This window comes from Aythya ferina (assembly GCF_964211825.1).
Source record: "Aythya ferina genome assembly, chromosome: 11".
Taxonomy (NCBI): Eukaryota; Metazoa; Chordata; class Aves; order Anseriformes; family Anatidae; genus Aythya; species Aythya ferina.
Window position 1 is genome coordinate 238,525 of NC_140307.1, and position 27,270 is coordinate 265,794.

Consider the following 27,270-nt stretch of genomic DNA (forward strand, 5'->3'; position numbering starts at 1 on the left):
CACCTCCTGGCTTGACCCCCATAACACATGCTCCCACTGGCATTGTTGTAGCACCCCAGGCACTTTCTGCCCACAGGTCTGACTGAAGCTCTGAGGTTCCTTGGACACTGTCAGCTCCCCACTTTCCTTGCACTGTCCTATCAGTGGCTCCCCTGACCCTATAAACTCCTTGGTCACACTCCTTCCTATCACACTTCCAGCCATCTTGATGGAAAGCCAGGCTCAGTCCGGTGAAAGATGCAAGTAGGCCATGCTTGCAAGTACAAAAGCACATTACCAAGCAATCAGCAGCACTAGAGAATACCCTGAAAACCTGGAACCATAGTCCTCAGGATTCACCTCTGCTCAAGGAAAACACGCTGTTCTACAGAGGAACTGAAAAGCTGTGGCACTGGAAAGAGCAGCTCAAAACATCCTCTTAATGCAAGTTAAACATAGCTATTTGAGAATTTAAAAGCTTAATCAACACCCATGAAGGCATGCCTCTGCAGTTCTGTTGCTCAAAGCATTTCAATACGGAAGACGTTTTGGGATACACTTGTCACACTGGTCCTCAGGCTTCTCTTAGAGCCATGGAGCAAATCAGACCAAGGTCTCTTACAGAAATCAAACATCAGAAAGACAGTTAGTGCAAGGATAGGCTCTATGCATCTAATGAGGCACAAACAGTTGACTTTTAAAACACATGGATTACTCTCCATATGCGCAAAAAAAAAAAAAAAAAAAAAAAAAAAAAAAAGGATGAAAACTTCAGCTTATTCCCACTCTGGGAATTCCTTGGCTATCACAGAATTACTTAGGTTGGAAAAGACTTTTACGATCACCCAGTCAAACCTTTAACCTTGAGCTACCAAGATCACCATTAAACCATGTCACTAAGCACTACATCTACATGTTTTTTTGAAGACCACCAGGGATGGTGACTCAACTATTTCCTTGGGCAGTCTGTTCCAATACTTCACAACCCTTTCAGTGAAAAAATTTTTCTTAATATCCAACCTAAACCTCCCCTGGCACAACTAAAGGCCATTTCCTCTTGTCTTATCACTGAGTGCTTGGGAGAAGAGACCATTCCCCACCTTGCTATAGCCTCTTTCAAGGTAACTGTAGAGCATGATAAGGTCTCCCCTGAGCCTCCTTTTCTCTAGGCTGAACAACCCCAGCTCCCTCAGCTGCTACTCATCAGACTTGTTCTCTAGACCCTTCACCAGCTTCACCGCCCTTCTCTGGGCGCACCCTAGCATCTCGATGTCCTTCTTGTAGTGAGGGGCCCAAAACTGAACACAGTATTCAAAGTGTGGCCTCACCAGAGCCGAGTAGAGAGGAACAATCACTTCCCTAACCCTGCTGGCCACACTTGCTGATACAAGCCAGGATGCTGTTGGCCTTCTTGGCCACCTGAGCACACAGCTCTGCCAGGCAGCTTTCCACTCACTCTTCCCCCAGCCTATCATGGGAAAGAATGGTCTAGACCACCTGTATGTATGACTTGGTGTGAGAGCCCAGCCAATCATATCTTTTGCTACTATTTAGGAACTGAGGATGTCATTTCTATTTCATGTTTCATGCATCCATTCCACCTAGTCTGTATGCCTATCACTGTACACCAAGGTTAGGGGTCTTACATACCAATTTATGCTGCCACACCCCACGTTGTATTTCTCTATTTACACCAACTGACTTGCCCATATAATGTATTTAAAACAACTCTAAAGGCTGCTGCAATTTCCTTTTGCAACGTCATAGCCCTAGAATTTATTTTTTTTTCCTCTTTAAACTCAACAGATAGATGGCAAAGCTTCCCTACATGTGCATCCTCTGAGAAGTGTCTGAGTCCTAGTGCTTCAGTCAGTCAGCTGGTAACCATCTCAATCTTGCCAGGGACACCAGTCCTTTATCAGGACATCAATTTAAATGGTGCTGCAACATAGGCTACTGGACCACCGGCTTCAGACAAACCAACTTCAAAGCATCACCATCAGTGGACCTTCCCTCAACCTGAGCTTGGGACACAACTCTCCACTGAGGTCTTGCTTAACCCTCTTTCCAGTCCCAAGCAAAAAGACATAAGGGCCACTTAAACTTCGTTTGAGCAAGTCTATGATGAAGTGCTATAAGCCATGCATCGTATCCTGAAGCATCAGTCATGAAAAATTGTCAGAGTTCATGCAAAGACATGCTTCAGAATCTGAAGGCTTTTTAAAGACTATTAGCCTGACTGCAAAAAAAAGCCTTGATACAAGTGTACTCCCAAGAGACTGCTGTAGCTGCTATGTCACTTACTGCAGTCAGTTCTAGTCATGTTTGTTTTAAATGCCAATGTTCATCATTTCATTGGTACTTGTTTGAGCAGAACAAACAGATTAAGGGCTTATTTCACATTCCAAACTACCTTCCCCAGAAGATAAATGTCCTTCTGACTCCTATTTGTTTTTCCAACCCTCCCAATTTCTTCTTATTTTTGCAGCAGGGCACTGGTGGCACAGGGTGCCATAGCACACTACGAAATGTGAAAAATGAAACGTACCAACAAGATGAATAATTCTGCATTATGTTAGTCACATATTAGTTAAGTAAGTCTGACTTTTAAATACTTGAATACACAGCTGCATCTAAGCACACAGAAACCTTGTTGCAGAATTTAGGCTAAAGCAGTAGGTGTCTGCTGTGGACCTTGACTGCAAGAAGCCAGCTGCAGGCACAGTCCCACCACACAGCCTATGGAGGAAGGCAGCGCTGCACCAGGACTGAACAGAATCTGTCCTGTTCCCAGTTGAGCACAGAGCAAGCAGTCTGACAGTTTTCCCTGAGAATTAGTACTGCCTTCGGTCCACAATGCTTGCACAGTTGTGGAAGAAAATCAGCCAGAGCCCTAGTTGGCCTTTTCAAGTGGCTTTCTTGGTATCCATATCCGTCTTGTGCCAAACACCATGAGCTTACTCTGGGATCCACAGGTCGCCAGCACTCAGGCTTGTGCAGCAGGGTTTAAAAAAATCCTTCCAGTTCATCCTCCTTGACTCTATCACACAGCCTGTTGTTTGCTAGGGAGCTCCCTAAGGAGGTGAAAAGCAACACCATTTTCTCTTACACTCTGCAAAACTGCACAGAAAGCTGGTGTACCTAATGGTCTCAATACAACAGTATTCAGGGGGTTCCAACAGGTCTGTGCATTGGATAACATCTTAACACCCTGATTGGCTAGAACATTTTCCTTGCCTTAAAACAAAAATCCAAACGAATCAATCTCCTGTTTTCCCCTATGCCACAAATTATAACCTTAGTTATCTCCCCAGCTTGTCACATACTGGTGTTGTGTTCATTGTGATCCCAATAAGAAAGGCACTCAGACACAGTAACAAATAATAATCCATCCAAATGCTGGGAAACCCGAGTTGTGAAGTACTGGATGGATTTCCAACCAATGCACAGCACACTGTGCAGACCCCATCCATGGAGAGGCTTGTCCAATGCTGCATAACTCAGTGTTTGCAGTACCTGAAGGGACATATAAGATCATTTGTCCTCTCTCCCTTCCTGTGTTACTTTTGACCAATGGTCTTGGTTGGAAAGGACCCTTAAAGATCTAGTCCAAGCGCACTGCAGTGGACATCTTTCACTGTATCAGGTTGCTCAAAGCCCTGTCCAACCTGACTTTGAACACCTCCAGTGATGGGGCATCCACAGCTTCTCTCAGCAACCTGTTCCAGTGTCTCACCACATTAGTTGCAAAAAATTTCTTCCTTATTAAAAAAAAAAAAAAAGTCTCTCTTTCTTATAAGCATTGTTTATATAATGAAAGGCCACAATAATGTCCCTCCAGAGCCTTCTCTTCTCCAGGCTGAACCACTGCAACTCTCTCAGCCTGTCTTCACAGGAGAGGTGTCCAGACCTCTGATGACTTTCATGGCCCGCCTCTGGACCTGCTCTAACAAGTCCATGTCTTTCTTGTGTGGGGATCCCAGAACAGTATTCCAGGTGGGGTCTCAGGAGGGCAGAACAGAAAGGGATGTCCTATTTTTGACCATGATAGGGATAACTTTCTTCATAGTAGCTCGTATGGTGCCATGTTTTGGATTTGTGACAGACACAGTCCTGATAACACACCGATTTCTTACTTGTTGCTGAGCAGTGCCTACACAGCATCAGGGTCTTTTCTGTTTCTCACCTGCCCCGCCAGCCAGTAGGCTGGGGGTGCAGAAGAAGCCGGGAAGGGACGCACCAAGACAGCTGACCCCAAGTGTCCAAAGGGATATTCCAAATTATATGCCATCATGTTCGGCAATAAAAGCTGGGAAAAGAAGGAGGAACGGGGAATGTTTCGAGTTATGCTGTTTGTCTTCCCAAGAAACTGTTACCCATAACAGAGTCCTGCTTTCCTGGAAATGGCTGAACATCTGCCTGTCGATGGAAAGCAGTGAATAAATTATTTATTTTGCTTTGTTTTGTGGGCACAGCTTTTGCTTTACCTATTAAACTGTCTTTATCTCAACCCCTGAGCTTTCTCACTTTTACTTTTTCAATTCTTTCATCCATCTCACTGCAGGGAAGTGAACGTGCAGCTGTGTGGGGCTTGGCTGCCTATTGGGGTTAAACCACAACAGGAAAGAATCACCTCCCTTGACCTGCTGGCCACGCTTCTTTTTATGGATGTTGTGGATGCCTCATCCCAGAAAGTGTTCAAGGCCAGGTTGAATGAGGCTTTGGGCAACCTGGTCTAGTGGGAGGTGTCCCTGCAGGGGGAATGGAATTAGATCATAGAATCGTAAAACCATAGAATGGTTTGGGTTGGAATGGGCCCTTAAAGATCATCTGGTTACAATGATCTTTATGAGGCTATGTTTGGCTTCCTGGACAGCAAGTGCACATCGTAGGCTCACATTCAGTTTTGAATCCATCAGCTTTCCCCAGGTCCTTCTCTGCAGTGCTGCTCTCAATCAATTCATCACCTAAACTGTTCTCATCAATACTTTACAGAATCTGAATGACCTCCTTACTGGGATCATAAAGAACACTTCCACTGATGCATGACATTCCTACAACTCCTCCAGGATACCTCGGCCTTTTCCTGTGCTCCAGTTTCCTTGAAAGTAGCAATAGACTCTCTGCTTCTCAATACATAATACACTAACTGCAGATCAGTCCTCAGCTGGCAACACCCCTTCATCCATGCCCACTGCACAACATTTATACTAATGGCCCAAATACATTTTACCAGGCCGTCTTCCTGAACTATACAGCAGTACAAACTAGTCACAATAACCAAACTTTACAGTCCTTTTGCGGTATATCACAAGCATATCACAACTATTACACTTGCTTTCTGACAGCTCTCTCAGACTCTTTTGTGTGCCTAGCGCACAGATGGGGTCTCCAGCACTCATCTTATTCCACCCAGCACATCACACTGCCTTTGGGATGGCCCCATCTTCTGTACGTTGAGCATTACTATCTCAAGAAAACATTGGCTTAACATCAGGAAGATCACCAAGACAAGCAAAATGATTTGACGTGCTGGATTTCAGTCACAGGACAAACCTATTTCCTATCCAGACTGATAATCCCTCTTCCACGACAGCAAGTAGTATTAAAATACAAGAGCAGAATCAGACACCAGCATGACCATACACCAGCATTACCATACATCAGCATAAAGCTCCTCACACAATGTCAGCTCCTGTCTTGTCCTAGCAGGGTTCATGATTTCCTGGGATATGACAAAATGCATTACTGTAGATGCGGCGAATATACACATTCAACCGTGTCGCTCGTCTTAATGGTCTAAGTCTCTGCCTTAGTAGTATCCTGAGACACCAAAGTCCACAAATTAACCTGCTGCACAGAGAACACACATACCGTCTTTGTATGTCAGGCTGCTGGCAAACTTTTTGCCATGGCTGCGTGCGTAGTCCTGGAGGTTGGGGGCACTGGAGGAGCCTCCCAGCACAGTGGTGCTAAACAGGCCGGTGCATTGTGACCCTGGAAAGGCATGGAAGGTGTTAGTATTACATCTCCACCACATGCAACTACAGAAAAGCAGGGTTAGTCGAAGAATGAGGAATAATCTGCCTACTTCACAGGCACCTCAGGAAGAAATTGATGCTAGGGGAGCGTGGGGAGGCAGTAAACCCCATTCTCAATTCAGCAGTGACAAATGCACATCAGGTAGGCCCAATACTCAGCTCCAAGAAAGTTCCTAACTTCTTCCAGTGGTTTATTTCCCTCTGGCTCTTCCGTCCTGGTCTAGGAAAAACATCTTGACATCTGCCAGTCAGCAAAACTAAGTACTCATATCAGAAAAGCCAGGATGCAAATCACTGATGTTCATGTCACATGTTTCTCTTTGTTTCCTTCTTCTGCAGGGCACTGAGGAGAAAGGGTTGTCTACATCTAATAAGTTTCAATGTATTTAATCTGTTGCTGTAAATGGAGATTAATTGCTCTGTCAAGCAGTAAGGAAAGCAATACGACCAGAGAATTTTCTTTCTCAAGCTGCTGCCTAGATGATATTTCACATCCACATGGTCATGCTTTGAGTCCCGAGTGGGTCCAAGTGTTCCATGATCTACATCCACAAAGCACCAGATGCCCCCACAGTGTGGAGATTTGCATAACCTGTGGCAATGATTAAGGTGTTCAAAATGGTCTCAAGCACAGAAGGGCAACCTAAGACCAATGGCTTTGGAAAGTGCTGGTGTTTCCTTCTGTGAAGTACAGCATTTTTTACAGCAACTAGACTTTATGTGATATTTAAGGAACTTGTGGGCATTAGAAACAGGACTCTTTTGACCAAGAAAAGCAATTGTCCATGAGGAAAAAAAAAAAAACACAACAAACTTCTTGCGGGCCAGAGAAACTACTGATTGTCTATGAATTCTCTGTTAAACTGTCTTGATACTACCGTCTGTACTGAGAATACCAACTACTAAAAAACAACATTACTCCCACATACATTGCTTCCAGAAACAAGCAGGTTGATCTTGCTCCATCTTATCTGCCAGGATGAAAACCCTGACATACTGCCTTCTAGCATTATGTGGAACAATGCAACTGTTACTACTGTTAAAAAGATTCTGCCTATATTGCAAGCAGCTCTTGGCTCTAAAATACAGCACAATTTAAGTTGGAAGGAACCTTTGGAAGCTTCTTTCCCAATCCCCCTAGCAAGACCAACTTGGATGAGCTTGCTAGGGTTTGTCCAGTCAAGTTTTGCATACCTCCAAGGAAGGAGATTTCCCCACCTGTCGAGGTCCCTGTTCCAGTATTTGGTGCATTTGTGAAAACTGTGCTCCTCGTCACTAATTGGAATTTCCCATACTGCAGCTTCTGCCTGTTGGTTCTCATTCTATCACCATGTGCCTTGGAGAAGAGTCTGTCTCTGTATTCTCTGTAACCTCCCATTTAGGTGGCTGAATCACATTAAGGTCTCCATCCTCCATTCAGTTTCTGACACACAGACTGCACAAGCCCAGCTCTCTCGGTTTCTCATCAACTGCACGCTCCAGCTCCCACCCACCTCCACTGCCCTGTGCTGGACTTACATAAGCCTATGTCCATGCCCTTCTTGCACTAGGGAGCTCAGGACAGGACAGCAGTACTTCAGACAGTCTCACAGATGCTGAACAGAGAAGAAAAAACAGCTCCCTCAGCCTGCCTGCTACAGTCCTGTTAACCCAGCAGAGAAAGCAAGCCATTGTCTTCCTCTGGTGGAAGGGTGCACTGCTGCCTAGCGTCCATTTGTTGCCAATGACGATGCCAGCCCTTTTTCTACAAGACTGCTTTTTAGCTGGAGCCTCTGGAGAAAAAAAAAAAAACACAGATCCTGAGCTTTGAGTTATTCAAATGTAAGCTCAGCCTCAACTGACAGCACCTGCTTCTTGGAACAGTGGAGGATGATAAAGAGTTCTCATATGCACTGAACCTTAGCTACTCCACCATGTCACTGCTGATAGCTTTTCCAGCATGACAGACTAGCACGTACACGTCCTTCGACAAATAGGCAAAGAACTCTTGCCTGCAGGGTGACTGATACACAAGCCTTAGAAAATTTTCTCCTAATGCCTTAAAGTGAAGTTCAGTGGTGACTCAGCATGAACTGGAATCTGTCAGAAAGCAAACAAGATTTTGTCGAGTGGCAGCCAGCATGATGTTCACAGTCATCCTTCTACGGTTTAAAACAAACAACATCAAAAACAAGGCTCGTTTACCAGCAAATAAAAATGTAACAGAATATTTTTATCACTTACTATCTTCTGCAATCTTGCGTCAATAATCATTAAGCTAGGGATACCCCAGTGGTTCTGTTCTGCTACAGTACAAAAAGCACTCCATACACACCCTTAAACCTGAATAGAATTTACAAGGATGACTGTGGATGACAGCAATCATCTATGAATAAACTCTAGGAGTTCACTGTAACCAAAGTAAACAAACAAACATCCTCAAACCATAATGGTATACTAGCAAATTGGTTTTAAGATGTAGCAACACTTGCCAGAAACAGCAGCGTGTACTGGATTATTTTTGTATATTTAATTTTCAGATGTCTATTCAATGTTTCAGATGTTTAAAAATGGACATCTCCGGTTTCCCTATGGTAAAGGGAGTCTCAGAACAAGGCTGTCATCCCCACCAGCAATACACCACCTCTTACTCAAACAGCAAGGAGAGATTTAATCCCATTTCAGTGTCCTTGCAAGCGAAGAAAGACATTGAAAGATCCCTAGGCTTCTCAAGCCAGAAACATGCAAAATACTGCAGACAATCCATAATGATGCACTTGCTCTTGCCCAGAAAAATGAGGCATACTCCAAAGCATCACACTACAAAGACGAAGCAAGCTGCTGCTCTCCCCTTTTCCAAACAGCCATTTTAAGGCATTTTTTAAAATACTCTAAAGACAGAATTCTAGCAGGTATGGCAACAGGGCTATTCTAGGAACTCTGCCCTGCTCCCCTTTCCTGTATGCCTCAACATATAAGGTTATACCTGAAGAGATGGAAATGTTCCCTCGGAGATAAATAGCCAGACACTGACAAGGTCAGGCAGCAAGAGAGTAAGCTCAGCTTCAAAAAAGCTCAGAAACAGTGGTAGCATCTGAATGAACCACCTCATAGCACAGCTGCTGAGACAAGTATTAAAGCCAAAGTTCAAGCTCACATGAGTTCTATATTCTTTCTCCAAGAGAGAGCATGTCAGATCATAAAGGGGGAAGCAATTAGATTTCTACAAAATAAGCAGGAATATTCCTTGAAGAGCTTGACTTTTAAAGGTAAAGAGGCACCATTCTTTTCAACAGTTCTCAGGCTGAGAGAAATTCACAGAAACAGACATCCTAATAATCAGAGATTGTGCAAGCTGGTGTTGCACCACAAGTCTCTTCTGCTCAACCCTTATTTGCATGCAGCTGCAAGTCTCTACAGACTGAACTGAGTATCCAGCTGTATCTACTGTCACAGATCTGGTCAATTCCTACCCAAAGTTTTGCCTCTGCAGAGCTTCACAGTTGGAAGTCATCAGCAAAGGCTTTCCTGCAAGGCAAGTCAGGCAAGAACCTGGTATTAAACCTGATGGGATTACATTTTAAATTTTGCTGTCAAGGAAAACTAGTCCTCTGCAAGAGGACTAGTATAGCAGTATAGCAGTAGTCTTCTCTCCGGTATAGCAGTAGTCTTCTCTATCCCCAAAACATATATTCCTCAGAATCCTCGAAAACGGTATAATATCTATGCTGTAAAATCTTCTTTCCAGAACACATGCCTCCTGGCACTCAGAAATCCAAACATTGAAGACAGTTTGCATGTTGCATTTGATGTATTAATTTTTCAAACAGATGTGCTTCATTGAGTGAGTGCTATCTTAGAAATTCTCATATTAACTCACATGGATTCACAGATTAACCACAGGTTTCCTCAGGCCTCATCAAGGCAGTTTATTATAGCTTACTTAATCCTGCAGGTGGTCTGCGAAAAGCAGTAGATATACCACACTCAAAAACCACTATGGCCAAAGTTATTACGCCTTTAAGAAAATAATATGCATCAGCATTACTTCTTACACTTTTCCAGCTGGCTGGAGCTATAGGTTGCAGACTCCATGGATATTTCCTTATTATTCCAAAGAAAATTCAATTAACTTGGCAAGAATTAGTTTCCAAAGAAGCAAATCATTCAAAAATGACCAAAAAAAAAAAAAATCGGGCCTTTCAGAAAACCCTTGGCTGCAGGATGCCCACATAACAGAGAAAAGAACTGGTAAATCAGAACTTCTGCAAGGAAATCTGTGGCCATGCCTCAAAGCCAAAATGTAAAAAATGACTTTAAAGAAAAAGAAAGTGAGCATAACTTGGGCACTTCCACCTCCTGGTGCTTATTAGTAATCTTCAGGATCTAGGTTTCTCAGCTACTTTAAACCTCATGACACCAGAGACTGCTATTCACCTTCCAAACAGATCTTGCTTTAGCAAAAATATTTCAGGAAAAAAATCCACTATTAACACATAGTTTAGCTTAGGTTGGCAGAGAATGGTATCCTCAAGAACACATGGAGAACACCAACGGCCCCAAAATATTTTCTGCCACTGGCTACCATGCAAAGAACAGCTAACCAGTGGATCCTAGCTCAACTGAAGCTGTCAAAACATTGCAGCAGATGACAGAGCTGTTCCATACAAGAGTTCTTTATGAAACAAAGGTAGAAATAAAATAGTCTTACATGAAGAGCAGCCTTGTTCACAAATTACCGTTCTTCAGAACAGAAAGCATACCAGTTCTCATGTGAAATCACCTCTTCCTACCAAGGTTAAAAATGGTGTAACAAATGATAACAACACAGAAGCAGAAGTCCAGTCTCTAAGTACACAGCTTGCTCTGTTGTTTCGTGCTATAAAAGATGACAGGTGCATCTTCTGTTGCTAGAAACTGAAGGAAAAGATCATACACAAAAGGTATTACAATAAGATAGCCTTTATAGCAGTCGAGGCAGTAGCACTACAAGAAGAGATAACACATATACACAGACATACAAGGAACTTAAGCCAGATGTATATGGGAAGGAACAGACAGATGCACGCAAAAATACAGAGGTACAGGTGAGCAGGCTGAGTATAGGTCAAGTACAGTACCTAAGCCACTTTGCTTCATCTCAGAAGACTGCCTTGAGTAAGTGCTGAAGAGGCGATAACCTCCTGATTTGGAAGAAGATTCAGAAAGCACCTGCAAAAAGAGACAGTATAGTTAGTGGCATGCCCTAAATTACCCACTGATGCCAAAAGCCTTTATACACCCATAAAAAGTAAAGTGTCTCTTCCTTAAAATCACAATTTTCAAGAAGCTGGTACTTTTCAAGAAACAAGTACATACTGGTACTTGTATGCTAAGCTTGTGACAGTGTGTGCTCAATTTTAATTTCATGTTTGTGTCGGGTTATGGAACAGTAGAGATTTCAGAAGTACAAAGGGATTCCTGTGCTAAGCTCCTTGTATCCCAAAACTCTTGTTAGAAACACTGGGACATACAGTTCCTTCTTAAGCAGCAGAAAAGTATGTCCCCTTAAATTTAGCATGCGCCCACTACAAAGAGCCCCTGCGTACTGCTGACAAAGATTACACCACAAGTGACACAGAAATAAAAGACAGCTAACAAACATCTCAAGCCCTAACTCTGCTTTCACTGGCTCAGAAAACAGATATTAAAAATGCCCATGAAGCACCCTGAAGGTGTCAGCTACCTGCTGACTGTGAAGCTAGCCTTATGGCATACAAATAGCCATGAAAGAGAGTAGTAAGATCAGTAAAATCAGTATCTGTTGCTTTAGCAGATCAGAGACTGTGACAATTCTAAACCCTATGACAGAATAAATAATAAACCCGCCAGTTAGCAGGGAGCTCTGATTTGCACGAGACCACAGACAGGAAACAGGAACAAGAAATGGGGAGCTAAATTGTAAGATGCAAAGGCTGGAATCTAAGTGAACACAAAGATAACAATGTGGCAAGGTGAAGAGGTGAGCAATCTGGCAGCTGGAACATGAATGCCTCTACAGAGCACGTAATCTAAATATACTTGTGTTTTTCAAGCATTTCCTTACTTGCTCTTCCTCATCAATTCCCTCTTTGCTCAGTGAGGAGTTTCGTAGGTCAGCTTTCTGAAAAATCCCTGTTCAATCCCATCCCCAAATCAATCCACAGAATCAACTCATACTCTGGCATGTTAAGAGGAATCTCAGGAAACTAAAACTAGGCAAAAGACCTTCACTAGAACAACCTAGACTGCCCGTTGCACTATTACCTCCATGGACCCTGTCTTCCGGTTCCTGATCAGTGGTGATCTTCGCTGAATGCTGATTGGCTCAGAGGGCTGCGGAGACCTTTGCTGTGCACGATCTGGCTCATCAATGGCCTTCTCTTTGGAGAGGTCCTCCAGGCTGCCTTGGTCTGTTTTCTTGTCCTCATTCTGCAGTACGAAACACTGACAGCTCCAGGCACATGTCCTTACCAGGCACTGCCCAGGGCATTTACTCTAGGCTCATATCTCCAGCTCTGCTAAATTCAGTGAGTTATCAGCATTCTGCTTTCTCCTTACACAAAGACTGTCCTGAAAAGCCCACGAAGTTAGGCAGAGAACATAACCCACTTAGAATCCTCAGGCACAAGACTAAAGGCCAGAGGAGAACATGCTGCTGGAGACCAGACAGGGCCCGGCAGAGCAGTATGGGGTCTGACAGATCCATGCTCACCATGTCCCCAGCACACAGGGCACAGTGTCACTCTTGTCTAGGACAATGTGCTCACCTCTGCTGATGCAGGCCGAAAGCCAAATCCCGTGGGGACATTTCTGTCTTCCTCACAGCCTTTCACACCAGGGCTGAAATGCAGCTCCACATGGAAACGCTCTTCTGAAGATGGGTCCTGTGAACAGGAGTGATAGGGAATAAATAAACGAATAAAAATTAATCCCACTGTCAGCACAGGCCATGATCTGGACTTAGGTCAGCCCACCATGCTGGTGCAGCACGCATCCCAAGCACATCCTTTCGGAAGAAAGGCAGAAGCAACAAGGAACCACAAACATACTGGCTCTAAGTTTGTCTCATCCAAAAGGACAGCCTTTATTAGCACAAAGCTGAGGCATTCAAACTGTTGTTATTTTGTGGTAACAGCCACCAGAAGACCAAAACAGCATCAGGCTATATGTATATATACAAACCTAAAGCATAGCCCCTTTCTGATCCACTCCTGTTGCAAAATCAGAACTTACTGGCACAGGGAGAGATGGGTTCCCTCCTATAACTTTAGTCAAGTTACTCCAAGATTTAAGTAACTGTCTCTCATATTAATTTAAAACATATATATATATAAAACTTATTAAAAACTTATATATATATTTATTTTATATATACATATATATATATATATATATTTAAAAGGTAGCCAGAGCTTTTACAGGATCTGGCACTAATGAAAACCCAAAGTTTTATCATCTCAACTCACTAACAGACTTATACCACAACTCAAGATCTCTATTCTACCATTAAAATCCCACATCAACTCTCTGAATACAAAATTCTAATTCTAAAGCTTACAGAAAAAAGGGACTGCTCCTCTCACCCACTATGACCTCCTGCAGTACAGGTCACCAAACCTGGGATTCAGTATGTACAATTCAGTGTCAAAACTATTTATGGTCATCACTGTCACCTTCCATATTCCATCTGTTTTTTAAGTGATTATCTTTACTTCCTGAAGATATCAGTATATACTTCCCTAACTATACCAGTCTATTTTTAATAAATAAAAGTTTATGAATGTGGGATTTATGGACATTTTTTAGAAATATTCTGAATAAACTGTCAAATATAATTCGGTTTTATTTTGTTTTTCTTATTGTTCATTTGTAATTAATAGTAAGAAACACCAAATGATTTTTCTTTAGGACATGCTTTACAATAGCTAGTATCAAATATGTAAGTTTGGTGTTACTGATCAGGATGGCATCCTGCTTACGTGTAACAAACATTAACTGGGTCACTTCCTCTCACCTAAAAATAAGAACTAGTGGTTGTGTAAATGATCCATCCATCATTATTCACAAGGTGAGAGAGCTCAGGTCACAAACTTCCCAGCTGAACACATCTCTCAGGGGACTGTGCCTTGCATCATGGCAGGAAGGATTTTGTCCTACAGCTATATCCCTCACCTTGTTGTTGTCCTCGTAGAGCATGATAACAATCTGGGTCATGTAGTTCAGCTCTGAGATAGCACTCAAATAGTCCATGGCTCTCTTCCACTGCTGGTCTTTGTTCTCCTGATATATACACATAAACAGTCGCATGGAATAAGCAACAGCAGACACCTTGCAGCATTCAGTGAAATGGGTCTGAGAGACTTAGCCTCTCCACGAGGTAACAGCATTGTCAGGACAAAAACATCTTGCTTAACTGCATGAAGAGAGATGACCTTGCAATGAGGGCAGGATGCTTACAGTAAGGAGCAATTGCATAGAGGGATACTACAGCTACCCATACAATTCACGTGCAGTTCTGAGCACATCCAGATGCAAGCCCCCTATGCCATGCTGACTGAAGAAAAGCATAACCCACAGCAGTACCCAAACACAGTCATTCTCAGTGTTCTACAGAATGAGTATCTTAGAGAAACCACAAAAAAAGCACAAGGAATGAACTGGTAAATAAAGGACTGAGTGAAGCTGCTTGTACACAACGCTGAATGACAGAGCTACACTGGACCCTTGGGCTCCACAAGGCAGGGCAGCCCACCCATAATTGTTTCCCAGCACTGCTGGGGATTGGCCATAACTAAAGTGCCACTCATGCTGCTGTGGAGTGTCCTACCACCTTGATGGTCATGAAATGAACCCCATCGGTACATATAAACTGAGATGCAGCTTAACATTCTTATGCTGGCAACATGGCATCCTCTGACACTTGTGTGGGGAATAAAGCAGCATCTTATGGAGTGAGCAAGTAATACAGAGGTACTTGCATGATGGCTGCCTGCAGATATATGTAGCTTCCAAAGACATCAGAAATCACACCTGCTAAACAACCCCAAACTCTCAAGGCTTTTGAGAACACCACGCTTAAAAGCAGGTAGATAAATCACAGTATAAAGCAGAGCTTTTCTCAGGGCCTGCATGATGATTCCTTGAGGAAGCAGATTATGAGAGCACAGGAAGAGGCTGGATTGGATAAGTTTGTCCCCTAAAACTGTGTTGTCTGTCCCTTTGGTAGAGAGCACCCCCTATGCATTTGCAACCCCAAGTCAATTCTTCTGTAAGCAAACTGATTTTCTTGACTTAAAATTGACCAAAAAACAAGAAATAACAGCGACTGCATAACTTTTTAAATAAAGAGCTGAAGGAGGCAGGAAGAAATTCCTGCATCACCACTGCCTCATATTGCTATCTTCCTACACAGGCAAGTGGTCTAGACTCATCTAAAATCAACAGAACTTTTGGAGAAAACATGCCTCTGCACAAGCAAGGCAGGCAGTGGCAGGAAAGAGGAAGACCAATCCTCCTCCATGCCAGAAAGGCAGGAAGCTGCAACATGCAAACACAGCAGAAATGGAGCAGGCCAGAGGCCACTGATGCACATCATTACTGGGAACGCTGGCTAAAGGGGCAACCTGCAAACACTGTCTACCTTGGAAAGGGCTACCAAGAAAAAGCAGGGAGGCTTACTCTGTGAGCATTGCTGGAACACTTACATCCAGGAGCCCCCCATAGCGGAAGATGCTGAGCAGAGAGTGCACATGGCTCTCACTGGTGAAGTATAACCGTGTCCGAACATGGCGACCCGGTGACAAAACTCCTCTTGAGTACCTAAAAAAAATGTTTAGCCCCATGTTACCCACAGTCTGCCAGTGTATTAACATCCACCATACAGCACCATTTCTGTTTACTTAACAAGGAAATCATACACTGGGAACTGTCAAAGAGACGCACAAATAGAACAAGCAGAGTGAGCATTAGGGACAGAAGCAGCAAGTTTTGTGGTAGACACACAGGCAGAAGTGCCTACGTCACACTAGCACTTGCCCCTTGCAGCGACAGGAATGAAGGTACCACCATCCAGCTACAATTGGTTTAAGCTTCTTCGGCACCTTGGCTCACTCTCAGCAGTCTCAATGTGTCTTTCCATTTCCCTTCCACTTCAAGGAGCATCAGACAAACCAACATATGTCCAGTGCCTCCTCACACACCAGTACACTCTTCTGCATGGCTCCCACACACTGCCCCAAAGCTGGCCCAACCCACCAATAACAGCATGCAACAGTCCTTACAAAGGATGTAGTTTGTTGACAGACTCATCTTCATGGGTTCTCTGTAGGTCCAACTGGATCTTTTTAATGAGAGGAAGACAAAAGCCAATAGCAATCTCCAGTTTCTCCTCCTTATTAATTCCATATTCCTGCAGGAAAACAAAATGAAAAACAAAACAAAACAAACAAACAAAAAAACACAATAGATATCTTTGAGCCTTTGTTCTTTGCCACATCTTCAGATGAAAAGAGGCTGAACTTCCACAGTCCTGTCCACAAACAGAACTGCAGTTAAGCAAGGCCAGAAAGGGAAACACCACTCAGCAACTTTCTAATTTCTTCCACATAAAGAGGCTCCTCCAAGAATCCCAGACTGCCTGGACACAACCATCAGTAGACTTTCAACAACTGAGAGAGACAAGTACCTGACAGGGAGCTTTCTCTCAGGACGAATACAATTTGATGTATGAACACACATACCCAGATCTGTCATGAGTAGCAATGCAACAACTGCTATTTGCAGCGATAAAACTTGAAGAGCCAAGCTGTAAATGGCCAAAGGATCTCTCATCAGGAGTAGTCTGGGAAAGCTTAGAATCCCACTTCTGCCTTACATGGGCCCAAGGCAACTGGACCCTGCTGTTAGAAGCTCATTCCACATAAATGAAAGATTTGTGCCTCAAGTGGGACAGAACAATGGTGAATAAATAGAGCTATTGCAAATGGCCCTCCTTTCCCCTCCCGTTTCTACATGCAAAAAATTTGTGAGAAGCAACCCAAATTTGCAAACTCAACAAGTCCTAGTTTAACAAGGACATTAGATCCACCATAAAAAGCCTTCACTTTAATGCAGAAAACCCTATCCCCAGGTACAATCTTGCATGTGGAAGATGTGATGTTGTACAGAGCACACACTCAACTTGAAGCTGTGCTACAATGCACTGTGATGATCATGAGAAATCTGCTGCATCAGCTGTTGATTGCTCTAATGCTGTTAGAATCCTCATCCGTGAAGAAAGCATTGCCATATCTTATGTCATATATGGTTTTGGCATTATACAAACAGTAGAAGAGATACCTGAGAAATATCTGTGTTACACTGCTTTAAAAGTTAATGTGCAGGAGACACAAAAAAAACAGAGAATAGGTCATAAAGTGGCACCACAGATATCTTCACACAGGCAGGACAGGCTATACCTGGGGTATGATCACATCTGCCAGGGCTTTAGAGAGTCTGAAGAGCTCAGCTGTGCCTTCCAGTTTCAGTGCACAGTTGTGCTGTACATCATACTTGATGCAGTCGTAGATATCGGGGATCTTGCTAATATCGTAACGGCCACTCTTCATGCGAAAATCTCTCTCCAGCTTACTCCAGCGTTGCAGCATCAGTTCCAAAGTCTCACTGTGGTACAGCTGCAGGTCTAAACAGCAGAGAACACAAAAACGCATTCACATCCTGCCTAATTCCATGTAGATTTCAAGTGACAGCTACACCTGACTTCTCCCAGCACAGAAGGCATTATGCCACCCACAGGAATCCGAGCCTGGAAAAGCCATCGGACCTGTTGCAATGCATCTTAACCTACAGCAATAAATTATTTCTGAAATATCTGGAAAAAGTGAAACTGCTTTCCTTACAGCTTGTCTACCATAGAATGTGTCCATGTCCCACAGGTGCCTTTATACAGCCTCTGCACTGTTATAAGGAAAACTCTCAGAGGTTAGTAAGTCATGACCCAAAGAACTTGCCTACAGCCTTGACCTACCCTCCAAGACATTCCTGAAAAAGCCAAGCATATCCCTCCAGGCCATAGTGCTGCTGATTATATTCCTTCTAAAACCAAAATACATATTACATTTCTGTTGCATTACAGCTCTCTTTACCAGTAGCTGAAAGCAGAATAGGAGCCTTCTATATCAATAGCACACACAAAATTTCACTCTACAATTTCTTTGCTATAGTTATATATATAAATCACAGTGATGTTTGGGAGCTCTGAAGACAGAAGAATAAATGCATCTGCTGCAGACTCTTCCCAGCTCTGATACTTACCTGCAGATTTTGGGTCTTCTAGACGTTTTCGTATCTGGGAGGTGAGATTCTCAATCAGGGTGAACACCTGGTTACAGATATCTACTGGATTCTGGATAAAGGTCATGGAGTTGAGCAGAGAAGCACTACCTGTAGGTGCCAGCTGAGAGAAGATAACAACAGAGATTAGTCAGTAGCTTTACAGACTGTGAACACAAAATATCTGCCTTCTTCAGCTGCCCTGCTTTACAATTAGGTACTGAAGTTGCGTTCCCAGCCAAGTGTAATAACCTGGTGTAACGCTCAAGGTAATTAAGCATGTTCTTAGAATCAAACTCAGAGCAAACAACTGCTCCTGTCAGATCAGACCTTCCTCCACCTACAATATCCACTCTTGGCTTGCTTTGCTTCTGTGCTTGAACAGAAGGGCTCCACAGGTGTTTTACGTATTTTTATGAGGTGATAAATATATTCCTTAATGGTAATAGATTTCAGTTCTGTAAACATATCTCAGAGTCTGGGAAAAAAAAATATTCTGTAATCGTATCTCAGAGTCTGGGAAAAATAAAGTGTCTAGGGACTTGTTGGAGAGGCAGCTACAGTGCTGGATGTAGCATGTGCTCTCTACTCTTCAGTTACCAGACACTGACAGGACCACGTAAGGGTTTGTATCCAAAAGATCTGTTCGTATGTGCACAAAAGATCTAGAATCTGGCAAAGGTGAATTGCCCACCCACAGCAACTTGGATTGTTTCAGGCAGCATGCAGCAATGCACCCAAATCAGGGAGCCCCAAAGAAGATAAGGACAGAACAGTCTTCTTGCTTTATGTCACCTATATCACTGACATGTGGTTTCCTGTAAGGCCAGGATAAACAAAGCCTATTGCATTTGGCTCTTGTGCTTACAGCCTTAGTCTCTGCCACAATCTTATCCCTCCAAGTCATGAGCCACAGCATACAAAAATAGGAGCTCAAAGATTCACTGGCTTGAAAACCAAGCAGGAAGATTGTGGCCACCTAGCCTCACCACGTGCAAATCACAGGCTCACGCAGCAGTCCAAATCCAGAACTTCTAGTTGGACTACAGAAAGGAGATTTTTCCAAAGACAAACTGGCATCTGAAGCATGTTCAGCAAGTTTTGTATCAACATAGACCTTAATGAAATTAGATAGTGAAAGGGGAAAAAAAAGTCACATGAAATACTGTCTCTTCTGCATAGAGATCACTTACAAAAGATAGTTACTTTGGGTTTATAGATCCAAAGTTCACCCTACTCCATATCAAGTTGTTTCAAAAGTTCATCGTAGTTCCTATTGAATCATGTTTATAATTCTCTCTGCTGCAAAACATACTGTTTTTAACCCCTAGCTGGCACAATCAATCTGATTTAAGTAGCAAGCAACTCACATTGCTATGCATGTGATTCCTACACTGGGGCTATCAGGTGCAGTATACAGTACATGTAGCATACAGTACAGTATACACTTGGACAGAGCTGCTAAAAAGCCAGATTCCTGGTTAGGGGAGAAGGGAAAGGGAGGGAATAAACCAGTGAGAGCTACCACATTGGCAGGCTATTCTGAGACCACTTTCCCATCCTGCAGAGAAGCAACCAACTGGAGAGGAATTTTCTCTTACACAGAAGCGGCAATGTCTTTTGCAGCTTTTCAGCTGACTCCACTGCTCTTTTCATCATCACTCCCCTTCTGAATGTAGTTCTCATTCTCTGCCCTAGACCGGCACATTTTCCCTACAGTTTTGTGCAAGAGCATACATAGAAGGTCATGCGATCGTGGCCAGCTTATTGCAGGACCCATTGTTTTATAAAAAGCCATTTAGTTTTTGACACTCCAGCATCAATGTTGGATAGTGTTTTCTGTACACCACTGAAGAAAGAGGTTTTTGTAGCGTCCTCACTAAAAATTCCCCCAGATCTATTTTTTTAAATTTTAACCTGTATGAGACATAGTTCACAAGACTGGAGGAGCAACTTCTTCCTCAACAGCTTGGAGCTTTCCTCTAACAAGGGATACATTGATTTCACACACTGAAAATCTTTGAAAAAAATGCCAAATGTCAGCCAATCGCATATTTGTGCATGCATTTATAAAACAGGTTTGTCAAACCCATTTTATTCTGGCATAGTAATGAGAATAAAATGCACTGGGACTTCTAAAGGGAGAGAAAGGTACCATGATGATGATTCTTGAAGCGGACAAGTGGACACCGGAACAACTGTGAGGATTTCCACTTGGAGAAATACAGGGATTGTTACTCCCCAAAATCCTTCCTTTGCCATTCCTAAGCTCTGTTTATATCCTGCAATTCTGACTAGAGCTGATCTGAGACTAACAGAACTACTGTTCACATCCCAGCCACCTTCACATATTAAACCACTCTAGCAACACTCTTCTCCTTCAAGACACAGGAAGCTCTAAGGCTATGCAGGTGCTTTACCTTCTCATAATCTTCTTCACAAAACTCAGCATCCTTCTGCATGATTTCATGCAGTCGTGCCTTCACTCTGTGTTGACAGCTGCTAAGAGAATCACTGTCACTGTCCAGGAGACCATTCATATTGGCACTTTTCACCATTTGCACCAGGATGGGGGTCAGCTCTCCTTCCAGGGCCAGCAGACCCTAATACAACAGAGGACAAGATTTCAGCTATGTGCAACCCATGCAACAAACATTTCTGTTAGTTTCAAGGCCAACCTTCAGTCAACTTGAGTGAAATCTCAACTGTCCTTGAAGAGCATTTTTCCAGCACCAGCATCTACTTTTTCTAGCATCAGCATCAGCCATTTTTCTAGGCAAAACACCATCTCTGCCTGCAGCAGTCCCAGATTTGTCTAGGCAATCCTTAAGCAGGCAAGACAATTTGCTGGAAAATGTTGATACAGCAGAGGCTCTGAAGAACAGCTATGGTTACCATAGGATCCCCCTTGGCAGATGAATCTGTCTCTTCCCCAGCCTTCACCCCAAAAATGCACTGAAGACATCTGGTGTCTGGGCACCAAAGACATTTGCCTTTGGGCTGGGCAGTCAGAAACTTTCATTTTGTAGGCAGTTAATACTCAGCAAGTGTTCTAACATTAAACACCAGCAATACTCTGTAAATAACTCCTCGAGTCCTATATTGGCCATAATACCAAAGACAACATACATGTGCAGCTACACTGGGTTTCCAGTGCTGCCCCACAAACTTGCTAATAGCATAGTGTACCACTGCCCTCCCAACAGGCACGTGGAAACTACTAGGACAGTTCCTTCCTCATCACCAGAAGTTTTCTTTAGAATTGTCATATTCTAAGACCAACGTAGCAGAATGTAGATGCCCAAGAGAGGAAGAACCTTTGCAAAAGCTGCTGCTGTCATCTGAACTCGTCCCTCATCGGAGGCATAAATCTTGAGATCATGACGGTATGTGCTGTGCAGTCTGAGCAGGCCACAGCCAGGGAAACCAGCATAATCACCTGGAAAGAGAACAAGGTCAAAATAGTATTCTGACATCTTCAAGACTATCAGCTGAGTATACTGCAGAATACCACTACTTTAGACAACTTCCTTGCAGTAACAAAGTTTTGTAGAGAATTAATCACTTTCGCAGCTAGCATTTAGTCTGCTCCATAACAGAGAGCTCTAGCCAATACATGAAGCCTGAAAATATGTTTCAGGTTAAATTGGGAAAGTTCATTTTGAGAATGAAATTGAGGATTCACCAGTAAAGGTCTGATGCTGTCTAAATGTTGCAGCAATCCTCTTCCAACAGTCTGTAACTGTTTTGCTAGCTTGAATGCCCCTGTGCAGAATAAAGCAGCACAACAGAATTGCCTCCTTCTATTTGTTCTCTGCACAAAAGCAAGTACTGCTGCCATCAGAACTGCAGCCAGAGCTAGCCAATAATGAAGCACCTGGCTTCCAAAGCGTATCCTGTATAGCTACAATTATCTTGTGGCATGAAAAATAGTTTATTTATGATGGCTGAGTCAACCAGAGGAGACAGATCAGTAATGAGAGAAAGCAACTCATGCAGCTTTGAGTCTGACCCTCCAAAAACAGTACAGTGGTGACTCATTTGCTATCGGATGGAATCCCATGATGAATTTGTACAGTACCCAGTCACACAGCATGAGAAGATGGGGACACAGCTCCCAGCTCTGAGCTCATAATTCAGAGAAACAGTCTGCTAGATAAGGACAGACATTAGACAGAAGTCAGCTGTATATCTGTACAAAGCTGCCATGTACCAACTGCTCTCCAGGAACTGTGACACAGCGTCTCACTGCAGATTAAGCTCTCTCTCCAGGTGCGGGACTTTGCATTTTTCCTTCTTAAACTTCATGAGGCTCCTGTCAGCCCCTTTTTCCAGCCTGTACAATTCCCTCTGGATGGCAGTACAACCCCCTAGCGTATCTGCTGCTCCTCCCAGTTTTGTGTCATCTGCAAAGTTGCTGAGGGTACACTCTGCCCCATCATCCAGATCATTAATGAATACGTTAAACAAGCCTGGACCCAATATTGACCTCTGCAGTATACCACTAGTTACTGACCTCTAACTAGGCTTCACGCCATGATCATCACTCTCTGGCCCTGGTCATTTAGCCAGCTTTTGGTCCTCACCACTGTCTGTCCATCTAGTCTATACTCACTTCATCAGATTCTCTGTGAGGATTTTATGGGAGACTGCATCAAAGGTCTTACTGAAAATACCCACTGCTCTCCCTTCATCAACCAAGCCAGTCACTTCATTGCAATTTATCAGGTTGGTTAATCATGCTTTTCCTTTGTGAAGTCGTGCTGCCAACTCCCAATCAACTTCCTTAATGTGTTTGTAAACAGTTTTGAGGATTAGCTGCTCCATCACCTTTCCAGGGATCAAGGTGTACATGACCAACCTGTAGCTCTCTTGGTCCTTCTTCTTGCCAGTTTTGAAGACAGGAGTGGCATTTCCTTTCCTCTAGTCTTCAGGCACCTCCTCCAGTCACAATGATCTTTCAAAGATAATCTACAGTGGCCTTTCAATGACATCTGCTGCCTCCAACACTCATGGGGGCATCCCATCAGAACCCATGGACTTGCATACGTCCATTTTGTTTTAGTATTCTGTAACCTGATCCTCTTCCACCTAGATTAATTCTCCCTTATTCTATAAGAAAATCTTTTCCAATTCACCTTAAATTATCTTAAGTAAATAGGTCTCATCAGACCGATATAGAAGTATATTACTTCTGACTCTTTTACTTGGATGAGAAAGGCAATCTCAGTCTTTTGTTCTTGTTGTTGGCAGGGGGTGGGCTCCTAGCTCTGTACTAGGTGCTTTTCACAGTCACAGAATTAAGGTAGAGAAAATACAGGTAAGTTACTTCACTATTGCCCTGTCCCAAAACATAATTATCAGTTTTCCAAGATAGATTTACTCTGTTCTCTACATCTGACCTAATTTAATTCTTAATAAATATATAAATTTTGAATAGTGTTGCTGCATCAGGATTACTTTGTTAGATTTGCTTGATTTTCTGAATACAGGCAGACTAACTGAAAGAGGCTTTTCCAGCCTTAGTGATTCTATGTCCCATACTAAAACATTCTGAAGTTTAACCGCTGCAACAAACACTGCTGGCTAGCTTAGCTATCTTTGGTTGCAAAGCCTGCTTGAATCCTTATCAGGTCAACTCAAAAGAACAAAAACAGTGATGACCTGAATCACAAAGGCTGCACACAACCTACAGACATATGAGCATTCCTCACACTGGTGATTACCTAGGCTGAGCAACCTGGTACAGTCACAGGACAGGACCTAAGACATATTTAAAAAGCTTACCTTGGCCACCAGGGTACATACAGCGAAAGGCTCGCCCCAGCTCTTCTGCCTGGACTCTTCCTGCTGGTGTCAGTTCTCCACCCCACTTCAGCACCAGGAGAAGAGAAGGGGAAGACTCTCTGCGACCTTCTAGGAGACAAACAGGTACTCACTATGTCAGATCTCAAAGCTGAGCTTGCAATGGGAGAGAATGAAGGAAGAAGAAGTTGTCACCAGAGCCTTGCAGAGAATTCTCAGCACAAGTCTGACCCAGAATCCACAAGAATCAAGCCAGCAAGTACCAAATTAAGAACCACTACTTTCAGATGGTATAGGCTGACATTCACTAAATTGGAAACATAAGCCCTGTGGCATCATCCAGGGTGTACTGGTACTCTACATTGTGTATCACTTCACCCCTTCTTACGATGGCAGCAAAGACAGGACATGGGTCATTAATTCTGCTTGTATATCCAGGGGTCTTTATAGGTAGGATAGCTGTACACACTCTTAAACACCAGGCTTTAAAGACCATGGCAGCAGTGTCTGATTTCTTTACCTTCATCTTCACTTGCAGCTTTTGGATGTCCATGAGGCAGATAGGTCAACTGCACCTTACGGTTAATGCCAGAAAAATGCCCGTACCTATCACAGTGAGAGGGGGAAAAATTAAAAATAAACCATCCCCATTCACCCTGTATCCAGAGGTCCCTAGACAGCACATAGCAAAAATACACAGTACAAACACTGACTTCCTGTTACAACACCGACTGCTGTGGAACACGAACATTTTTGACATCTATCTGTGACCCGGCATGAACACACACTCAAAAAAAAAAAGCTATATAACCTCCCTAAATGAAATTCAAAGACCCATTTACTTGCCTGCTCTTCAGTTGACAGCATTTTGTGCTCTCATACGCCCACAAGAACTTTAGTCAACCCGAGTTATTCTTTATCTACATCTTTAGCAAGTGAATTAGCGGGATCACAGAAAAAGAATCTGCCAGCCACTCTAAGTGTAGCCACACCTCTAATGAGCAGAGAGAGCAGGGGAAAGAATCATGGTAAAAAAATAATTTTCTGTGCTCCTCAGACACCACCTGCGTATGCCACAGTGAGAGGAACCTTCCTTTTGTTTCTGAGATGACACCACCACCACGCTGTCTTTTATTTCAGCTATATGCAATCTAAGGGGATGCAAACTTCTTTTCATGTTTTCCAAGCTGCCCTTTGTTAAACTTTTGTCACCAAACAACCTTATTTAAATCACATTTGTTCCAAATTTATAAAAATGCTTCGTATTAATATGGTCATTACAGGACTCCAGCTCCTTTCCCACAGCAAAGGAAGCTCAGTTTTGTCTCAAGTTGTTTAGACAAACACCAGAGACACTTAGAATAAGAATCAACAGCGGTTTTGATGCTAAGGAGAAAACATTAACAGGATGGCACCTTTCACATATAGCTTCTAACAAGGGACAGAGTTCCCTGAGTTCTGGAGAACTAGCTGCTTAAGACATCAGCAGCCCAATTTGCTTCTGCATCACATGCTGACCAAGGCTCTGAGACAGACTCACAGTGCCCCAGTATATGAATCCTTACATCTCCAAGACGCTCTTCAGCTGTTCCAGTTTGGATTTCCGCTCCTCAATCTCACAGTCACTGTGGGTTCCCAGTTCCACCACAAGCTGCCGTGCAATGTCCAGCACTTCCTGTTGGAGGGCAGACACTGTCTCAAACACACAGCAATTCTGCCTCTCACTCACCACCATAATCTTACAAGGCCTCCGGACAGTCTCACCCACCATCAGGGCCATACATACTCCTTAGAGGCATGTCACTTCGTAAGACACAACTCAGGGAGGACAAACTTTCACACTGCAGTTTGCTGCATCTTCACCCTGTGCTCCAGCCCCATTTAGAACCCAGCAGGTGCCTCAAACTTTCCCCAGCCTGGAGCTGTCTCTCACTGGAGGCAACCACAACAGATGGGCAAGGTCATCCTCGTTCTACAGTCTTCAAATCATCCAGGAGCAGTTTTCACTATGCTCTCATACTATTACCCTGCTGAGTGCAAAGTGGGTGGAGAATGAGAAAGGGAGTGTTTGTGCAACAGACTGTTGCCTTTCTGAGGGTCTTCTCACTCTCAAAAAACTGCCTCACACTGGGATCCAAATTGCCTTCATCCATACAGTAACCCCAGAGAGGGCTCCCCTCACCTGTAGCTGCTCTGGTTTCTTCAGCTTCAACTTCCCTGTCTTGTAACCATCATATTTCTCAAATAACTCAAAGAATCTGTAGAGACAACAAAGAACCCTGGTATAGTTTCTGTTGTTTCAGCGCTACAAATTTCATCCCTACTTATGGATTCATGCACTATTCTTCAGGAAGAATCAGCAGGCCCACTGGGTCCTTCAGAAATTCTCATAAAAATTAATGTTTCCAGGCTCATTTAAGAAAAGGAAGTAGACACTATCTTGCAATTTAGTGGGGTACTTCACTTTGAAAGGTGTAGCAGCCTTCACTCTTTCCTTCAGTGTTCACAAAGAAGGTGACTAGATTCTTATGGGGAAAGAAGACTCTCTCAACTTAGAAGAAAACATTTGATTGAATAGAGCCAGGAAAAAGCACTGCTTTCCATGTGCTCTTCTACTGTGCTTCTTAATTCAGCAAATGGGCCTTCCTCACTTCCCAGCGATGCAGCATCTTTGTGCCTTGACTCTTACCGAGGATGCTTAACTTCCATCTTCATCTTCTGCTTCGGGGTACGATCTCCATGCCGGATGACTGCAATAACACAACGAAGCTCCATCCTGGGGAAACAGAAGATATACTTGACAAATGTGTCCCTTGGACGGTATTTGCACTTTGTCCCTCATGTAGCCTCCAGGGGCATTCATTTGAGAAGATGACAAGTACTCACATGGTGCCTGAAGTTGTGGGGACAATAGGAATATCTTCTGCCTCTGTTGGGATAGACCAGGGAATATGAAACTGGGGAGCCAACTCGCGCATTATTATGTTTCTGGAAGAAATCAGAACATAAAACTCACATTCCCTTGGTTCTCCATCTCCTGCCTGGTGGTCCTGCTGAAAGATTTGAGAACCACAAACAGATCATCTCCTTACCTTCCTTGCAGAGACATCTAGCA

General features: G+C 43.4%; 1 protein-coding gene across 9 annotated transcripts in view; it reads right to left on the reverse strand.

The window, feature by feature from the left end:
• PPIP5K1 (diphosphoinositol pentakisphosphate kinase 1) overlaps nucleotides 1-27,270 on the reverse strand; it is a 52,843-nt gene that overhangs the window by 13,631 nt on the left and 11,942 nt on the right. For 5 of the 9 annotated variants that reach the window (XM_084531698.1, XM_084531695.1, XM_084531702.1 and 2 more), the window contains exons 11-27: nucleotides 27,042-27,143; nucleotides 26,845-26,931; nucleotides 26,338-26,413; nucleotides 25,721-25,830; nucleotides 24,676-24,761; nucleotides 24,138-24,266; nucleotides 21,668-21,789; nucleotides 20,771-20,953; nucleotides 18,333-18,474; nucleotides 17,477-17,700; nucleotides 16,301-16,428; nucleotides 15,725-15,839; nucleotides 14,193-14,300; nucleotides 12,788-12,904; nucleotides 12,285-12,449; nucleotides 11,120-11,210; nucleotides 5,854-5,976 (exon numbers count right to left, since the gene is read on the reverse strand). In XM_084531698.1, the coding sequence (XP_084387824.1) occupies nucleotides 5,854-5,976; nucleotides 11,120-11,210; nucleotides 12,285-12,449; nucleotides 12,788-12,904; nucleotides 14,193-14,300; nucleotides 15,725-15,839; nucleotides 16,301-16,428; nucleotides 17,477-17,700; nucleotides 18,333-18,474; nucleotides 20,771-20,953; nucleotides 21,668-21,789; nucleotides 24,138-24,266; nucleotides 24,676-24,761; nucleotides 25,721-25,830; nucleotides 26,338-26,413; nucleotides 26,845-26,931; nucleotides 27,042-27,143 (2,108 nt within the window). The remainder of the gene's footprint in view (nucleotides 1-5,853; nucleotides 5,977-11,119; nucleotides 11,211-12,284; nucleotides 12,450-12,787; nucleotides 12,905-14,192; nucleotides 14,301-15,724; nucleotides 15,840-16,300; nucleotides 16,429-17,476; nucleotides 17,701-18,332; nucleotides 18,475-20,770; nucleotides 20,954-21,667; nucleotides 21,790-24,137; nucleotides 24,267-24,675; nucleotides 24,762-25,720; nucleotides 25,831-26,337; nucleotides 26,414-26,844; nucleotides 26,932-27,041; nucleotides 27,144-27,270) is intronic. The other 4 variants (XM_084531697.1, XM_084531700.1, XM_084531701.1 and 1 more) reach the window with 2 other exon arrangements.